The following is a 7,990-nucleotide window of genomic DNA, read 5'->3' as shown; positions in this document are numbered from 1 at the left end:
AAAAAAAAAAAAATCAATTTTCCTATCAATATTACACATATTCAACTCTACTTGTTCTTGACACAATAATGTAAAGGGTTATATTGTTCACTCTGCTTTCTAAAAGAGGTAAGCCAAGTGCTCTTTCATTTTGGTAGAAATAAGAAAATATGCTGAATTCTCCTTATTTGTTTGGGTAAAAAATTACTGTGGTTACTACTGCCTTTGGTAATACGAGCATAGAAACCACTTTTTTTATGGTGGGGGAACATACAGTGGACCATTACTGCAGGACTCTTACTTTGGACGCCATTACATGCATGTGAAACCAGTTCACACTCGATCAAAAAAATGTGTGAACTGCTTTTCACTTATTTCATACTCTGGGTTGGAGTCTCTGTACTCATCCTACAAACAGACATCAATAGACCATACAATAGTTTCATAAAAGTTCAGTATCATATACTGGGAGTGGCAATATGCTGTTGAAACATCTGAAGGATTTTGTCTTAAGGTTATTAACGCGGACGAACGATTTTAAGATTAGGTATGTGAGGTTTTAGCTTCTTCGTTGCACTTGTGTAGAATTTTAACTATTGCATAAAAGTTATACTTGTAGATATATAATAAGTAATAACATGTCTTTGCCCCCCCCCCCCCCCCAAAAAAAAATGGATTTCTGTATTGTGTTTAATTTTTTAAAAGGGGATTTTAAAGACAACGTTAACTTTTTATTTCATAATGATTATTTGTATGATATTAACTGTTTGGTTTTCACTGCTGAGGGTATATAAGCATTGTCTTTAGCGCATCATCACTCCAGCGTCCCCGTGCGGAAATTCCGAACTAGATTGATATTAGTTTTGATATTAAGAAAGGCAGAAATGTAGTTCTGGAATTGCCCTTTAAACTTTGTTTATACACATAGTAATATATGATTTCTCAAGTGCGTGGATACGTGAGTCATCATAGAAGCCGTGCGGAGCTGTGCGTTTGTATGTAAACACACTACATTCGGTTGTGCAGACGCTGACGTCACTAGCAGCAGATGCGATTTCGAGAGGTTCAGAGAGCTGTAGTTGTACACTTCTCCGATATCTGTCTAGGTCTACTAGTGCTTCACGGGGAAAGCTGTCAACATGTCTTCCTCTGACGATATTTCTGGCGGCTTTTCCGTCGACAGTATTGCACAGAATTTGAGACAACCAGACATGGGCGAAGTGGGAGCTTATGTAGGGGTAAATACACTGGTTCAGTATACTAAATCCGTTCCGTTGTATACATACAGTCCTTCGCATAGTGCCACATGAATGTTGAGCACGTGTTGTTAATCACTGCAAATGTGCATACATACATGATATATGTACAAGTGTACATGCATTTCGGAATGGCGTGTGTGTTGTGCAGACCGCTTGTGCTGTGTAGTTCGCCTGATATCTGATACCATGGAGCATAGGACGTTGAGCTCCATTCTCGTACAGTACGTGTACAGTTGACCTTTGGCCTGCATGACCGTAGGCCAACTAACAGGGTTTGTTTCAGTATACATGTATGCATTCACTGTAAAAGCTTACGAGGGGGCTGGTTCTCATCCCTCGATCGTCGTTAAACAGAAAGAGTACTAGCCGACGTTACTATTCTGTTCAAGTTTCTGATTCATTGAGGCACTGTCACAAGGGAGTTCATGGTTAGCGCATGTCTCATTTGACCCCTACACCACGGACTTTCAAATAACATGGAAAGGACCTGTGACAGAGCATTTTTTGTTGAAGCATGCCACCTTTGTAATCAATGTCAATGAAATGCGTGTGCAGCTTTTGTTAAACATATTATGAATCACTTTCACCTGTGCGTTCTAACAAGGTGAAACACACAACTTAACATTCCAAATCCTCATTTGCCTGAGGATTCTTTTCGTTTGAATGTCAATGGCAAATACACAAACATTCTCATTTGACCTTTATTCTGCGCAAATCGCACCGTGAACTCCCTTATAGATAATGCAGTGTATCCTTGCTGCCTCATCGAGATCATACGTGTATTGACGTAGAGTGACAGCCTACAGGTGCACAGTAAAGTGCCTGTGAGGTGTGCTCTCTTGCACCTTTTTCGTTCTGCTCCTTTACACACAAAAGGTGCACAGTAAAGTGCCTGTGAGGTGTGCTCTCTTGCACCTTTTTCGTTCTGCTCCTTTACACACAAACATACAGGATAATTCTAGGGGAAGGGATTAGTTGGAGCCTCCCCTCCCGCTCCCGAAACCCCCAGCATCTCTTTTTGTGCACTGTCAGACTTTCGTATAATTTGATCAGTAAATTACAAAATTAACAGTAAGATAATTTAGTTTGCTTATTGTTTTTCTTTCTTTATTCAATTTAAGGAGATAACAACCAGAAACTTTACGTCTTTTTCTCGCGCCCCCTCGCGTGGTTTTCCCATAAGTAAGATTGATGATATCCCCTTACCCGAAAAAGATAACTTTACGTATACATGTACTTAACATGCCCCTTCCAGTCCATTCCCCATTCAATCTTTTTGCTCTTTCAGAAAGGTCCACCCCCCAAAAAAAATAAATAAATAAATAAATAAGTAAATGAATAAATAAATAAATCACCCCAGCACACAAAAATCAGAGTTACGGTCCTTATTATTTGGTAACGGAAAAAGTACTCATTATGTTATACAATGCATTAATCTTACCGTATATTAATTATTGTAATGTTGTCTGGGGAAACTGTAATAAAACCAAAGTAAATGTTATTTTTCTTTTACAGAAAAAGGCAATAAGAATATGTACTAACTCACATTATTTAGAACATACTGATCCATTATTCCTTAGACTAAAAGTTCTTAAAGTTGATGATATACACAAATTTCAAACAGCAATATTTATGTTTAAATACACGCAAAATCTACTCCCACTCTTCCACAACGCATTTTCCCTTAACAGGGATGTCCATGCTTACCCCACGCGCCATCGTAATGATTTCCATTTGAATAACCCTAAACTCCTATTAGCTCAAAAATCAATTCGGCATAACGGGCCTGATATTTGGAATTCACTCCCTCTCCACATTAAACAGTGCACATCTCTTTATTCCTTTAAGGCAAATACAAAGAAATATTTCTTGGCACAATATCATACTGTACAGTAATCATTAAACATGTACCTCTTATACTCAACAACAAGGCAATATTTTGGTCCACCCCCTTTTCCTTTTCTTTTACTTTGCTGCTTGACCCGTCGCCCATATTATAACATATTCAATCATTTTCTTAGAAGTGCTGACCATCAACACTTTCGCGCTTCATCACCTGCACACGCACTCACAGGCACCTCTCCTGTTTACCAAGTAATTGTATATAACTGGATTTACACGCATTTTAACATGGCCCATCCGTATTAGTGTTCAAGTACTACAATAAAAAATGGTAATTTAACTCTGGCTGTCCGTCTGTTCAAGCACGGCTTATAACGGCGGCCCTCTGCATCATATGTATATATTATATATTGTACTGTGAATCAAGTCATTATTGGCCATATAAACATTTTGTATGTTATTTAACGTTTCATTTGTCTTTATATACAAAATATGACTTACTATGTAATACGTCAATAATTTTCAGAATTGAATTTGTGTAATTGAACCTGCCTTTGTTATTTTTGTATTCTGAAAGAAAATATGAAATGCGGAAAATAAAATCTTTTCAAACAAAACAAAAAAACATATCATTTTGAATACGTACATTATACATTGTCATAATGCTTGAATTTATGTCTATTTTCCTGTAACGCGAGAAATATTGATCTTCAAAAAGTGATTACGTACATGTATTAGAGATCGAAATGTCTTCGCTGGTCTTTATGTGCTTTGTAATCTTTGTAATCTTCAATAATCCCCTTACATACGGCCTATGAGTTTTCGTGCTTCCTTAGTTCTATTGGGCACCCATCTTCCTCAACCCCTCCCCACCCTTACTGGCATACACACACACACACACACACAGAATGACAATTATTCTCATTGTTCGCACTATGTCACATTCGAGGAGATTCATAAGTACAACTTGTAGGTCTATACTCAGCCTCATGATATTTGTTTTGGTTTCAGAAACTTTTGACGGGCAGAAACGCCAAATTGGAGACGAATACTGCCGATATCTGCAAAATCGGCCCTAATCACCACGTTCTGGAAGTTGGCTTTGGACCTGGCGTTGGATTGAAAAGTGCTGCACAGTCAATAGAAAAAGGTAAAAGTTTTATCGTTGTCATTTCAGGTACTCAATGTGAAAAGCCTGAAGAGTAACCTGACGTGATTACACGCGGTTTTTTTTTTTTTTTTTTGAAATTTGGGAGAATATTTAATATTTTACTCGAATAGAGCTCATACTAACATTGCCAATGACCCCACGTTGACTATGTTAGCATGATTATACTGCCCAAAAGTAGAACATGTTCTGTAATTGAGTGTTTGTCTTTTGCGCACGGTAAAATTTCTTTTATATTCTTGCAAGTGTACTTCTGGCGGATGGTAGAAAATGTTTGTTGTTGTGGGTTTTTTTTAATCGAGGATAAGGCCTTTGATTTGAAGGGTTAGTTACATCAAGAAGAGTACTGGGCAAGACCTAGTACCTCCGTCCTTGGTTACATCAGCTCAAGCTTCTGTGTTCACCCTACAGGTCTGGGCAAAGTTCATGGGATTGAACTCTCGCCTGCCATGGTGATCGAAGCCATCAAAAATCTTCCGGACGAGATAGCGGAAGGGAAAGTGGAGCTGTGTCTGGGCGATGCGGCTTGCATGCCCTATAGAGATGACTTCATGGACTCCATCTTTCACGTCAATTGCTACTACTTCTGGCCGGACGTCACTGCCGTTGCTAGGGAACTGCTGCGGGTGTTGAAACCGGGTGGAGTCATGGTGGCAGGCCTCGTTCTAGAACGGGTCAAGGCCTCGCACGAGAGAGGATGGCTAAAGTATGGGAAGTATGACCCAGACAACTACATCGCCTCTTTGAGAGAAGTCGGTTTCGTCACCGAAGGTCTGGAAACCAGGACTGTTGATGGATCTAGCTTTCAAGCAATTGTGGCTCAGAAGCCATCTTAATGTCCTTAAAGGATCTAGAGATGCCTTCATCTCCTAGAGTAATTAACAAATTTTAAAAGCTATGTATGTTTTTTTTTTTTGTGTGAATTCCTCCTTTCCATATAGAGTTACAGAATAAGATTGTATTGCTTACTTGTTTAGCTAAAAACCAAAGTTGCTACACGTATTACCATAATTTTATCCCTGTTTTGTTGAAACTTATGTGATTCAAAGTTCCTTAAAATATTATGTACTCATGTAAGCGTTATTCATATATTGCTTTGTATTACTTTGTATGGAAATAAAATCTTCTGAAATGAATTGACGTGAGTGTACTTCGTACTACAAATTTGACCTTCAAGATCTCTGTTCAGTATCATCTTAAACTTTTGTAGGTTTATACGTCCTGCATGGGCTTTGAAAAAAAAAAATGTCCTATGCGTGGGACAATCACGATAGTCCTATGTGGTATAAGCGTGCTAATTATGTCTTTTTGTTTAAAGATGACGGTACAGCTGTACCTTCACACATTCTTTGACATGTCAGTAATTAATCTTCTGAGAAATGTATACTTCTGTTACATTCACGTCAAAAGTACTTTGCGTCAAGTTACAAATTCAAATAAAAAGAGCTTTCATGTTAAAGAAATAAGACGGAACGCAGCTGCTTATCATTGTTTAGGCATGTAGTTTATCATTTACAGCAATATTATTTTAAATGTAAATTGCATTATAAAATGCTGATTACAATACGATCTTTAAAACACATGTAGATTTTAGTTGTAACTATGAAAAGCATTCAGAGGAAGTGCTTATGACAACAAGTCGTTCTTTAAAGCTATTTGTCAGTATTGCAGTCTATCTACGACATTTGCAGGCTGCAAAGAAAACAGTAGCAGCTGGAAGATTCAAAGAGGGTATTCTCGCCTGCACGGAGAATATATTGGGGAGTAGATTGTGATTAATAAAAAAATCTTTCATAGAAAAAAAAATGAAACACACCTTTATGGTGTAACGCTGTACGGACAACTGCATGAAATATAAAACGCCGAAAAGTGTTCTTGAAAAAAATGTTCAATTTCTATCTGCAAAAATCATGAAAAATAAATCTACCTTGCTTCAAATAATAAAATACCACTGGTATAATAATGTCTGTCGATTTCGTCGTCTGTAAATGTAATAACCCCGCAATATACATGTACATGATAATATATAGGCCTACACATTCATGTAGAGAGATAGATTGAGAGAGAGAGAGAGAGAGGGGGGGGGCGGAGAGATGTTTACACTGTATTAGTTGACTTTCTTCCTGGTTGAACCAAATCGAGCACTAGTCTAGTACATGTACTCCCAGCCACTTCCTTCTCACTAGCTAATGTTGTGGCGTTGTCTTCACACAAACTTAGAGCGACAGAGTTGGACCAACGAGAATTCCACCTACTGACTCTGTACCAGACGAGGGGATCAGAAAACAAAACAAAGAAAAATCGAACTCTTGTCGCAGGGAATGCAAAACTTCAGTGGGAACAGAATTCGCACTGTGGTGAACTTTATCTTGGTGGTAAGATTTATATACAGTATAACACCATGTGGTGCCTGCTAGGCAGCTGCTACTCACAATACTGGTGCTGTGGCATGATACACGTACTGATGATATTATGCGACCTTAATCCCCTAACCGGTAGGTGATTGACATCTGCTTCCTTCTGGGACTTCCGGCGACCGTTATGCGCACGTGTACACTCCATCATACCATTACAAATGTCTTAAAGAAATATGAAGGCCACAAATAGACAGCTAGTCAGTCCAAATCTTTGAATAAGATTAGATATCGTACCATTGTAAGATAATGTGAGTGGTTCGAAAGTATTGGCCACGGGACAGCAAAAATGGGCATGTACATGTACATCTGTATAATTCCGTTGTTCATTTCTTCAAAGTAGCACAAACAAACTGCTGATCTTACTCAGATCGGCGGATAATCTACATTACCCTGAAGAATCACCTTTATTGAGCATACATAATCTAAATGCACCATAATTTTCTTTCTGAAGGGATTGTTACTTTAAACAATATGTGCACAAACAATTTACGACCGCATTACATATTTTACAACGCAACCACTGAAATTTGCTCTGCACCACACTAATGTGAAGTTAAGAAACATGCTACATGTATTTATAGTTGTTACTCAAGTTTAACTCATCAAGTAAAAGATTCAAGGTTGGGTCTAGTTGCACTCGTCAGCTCGTATTTTATATTTTAAGTATCGGATCATGAGAACCGGTCCGGGAACGGGAACAACAAAGACACACCGATCCTAGCGAGAGGACAAACTTACCACGGGAACTTCACCTACAGACGTATCTATTAATACGTAGACCCATATTTATCGAGGGGGTAGACCATTTACTGCCTACTTTTAATTAGTACAGTACTACATTGAATGTCATTACAATTTCAACTATTTCACACTCGTTCTTCATGTCTCTCCAGTCTCTACGCTTCAGCAATCACAAGCAGATCTTTAAATAAAAAGCAGACAAACTAAATGATCAAAACACTTTCCAAAAAAAATTGTTTTACGGAGCAGCAAAATATAAGTGAATTGATGGCAATATGTTATTGGAGCAGATCGCGGATTTTATCCTTCTTAACTCGGACGAATGATTTGAAGTCTTTGGTCTTGGGGTCCAGCTCTTTGGTTGCGCTTATGTGGAATTCCAGGAGGCCAGACGAGAAAAACTCGTACATCTTTCCCACAATGTCGGCTGCGGGAAAGTCTAGCTTCCCAAACTCCTGAGGCGTCATCTGCATAAAATCATATATATTTTCCGGAGTATATCACATCATAACAATGTTGGTACTTATCGAAAAATAATATTAATTATGATGATCATAATAATAATAATGATAATAATAATAATA

General features: G+C 38.1%; 1 protein-coding gene across 1 annotated transcript; it reads left to right on the top strand.

Moving 5' to 3' along the window:
• Nucleotides 1-1,012: 1,012 nt before the first annotated feature.
• On the top strand, nucleotides 1,013-6,174 carry LOC140245381 (methyltransferase GfsG-like). Its single transcript, XM_072324955.1, has 3 exons — nucleotides 1,013-1,217; nucleotides 4,092-4,230; nucleotides 4,660-6,174. The coding sequence occupies exons 1-3, from the start codon at nucleotides 1,119-1,121 to the stop codon at nucleotides 5,082-5,084; spliced, it is 663 nt and encodes a 220-aa protein (XP_072181056.1). The 5' UTR covers nucleotides 1,013-1,118; the 3' UTR covers nucleotides 5,085-6,174.
• Nucleotides 6,175-7,990: the final 1,816 nt, after the last annotated feature.

This window comes from Diadema setosum, chromosome 22 (genome assembly GCF_964275005.1).
Source record: "Diadema setosum chromosome 22, eeDiaSeto1, whole genome shotgun sequence".
NCBI classification, from domain to species: Eukaryota; Metazoa; Echinodermata; class Echinoidea; order Diadematoida; family Diadematidae; genus Diadema; species Diadema setosum.
The sequence above is the reverse complement of the archived record's forward strand: the minus strand, read 5'-3'. Positions and strand labels throughout refer to the sequence as shown.

Bases quoted from the DNA above. Each gene is read 5' to 3' on its own strand.
- LOC140245381 (XM_072324955.1), top strand. From the start codon at position 1,119: ATGTCTTCCTCTGACGATATTTCTGGCGGCTTTTCCGTCGACAGTATT. The intron at 1,218-4,091 runs GTAAATACACTG...TTTTGGTTTCAG, and splicing joins AAGTGGGAGCTTATGTAGGG to AAACTTTTGACGGGCAGAAA. The intron at 4,231-4,659 runs GTAAAAGTTTTA...TTCACCCTACAG, and splicing joins TGCACAGTCAATAGAAAAAG to GTCTGGGCAAAGTTCATGGG.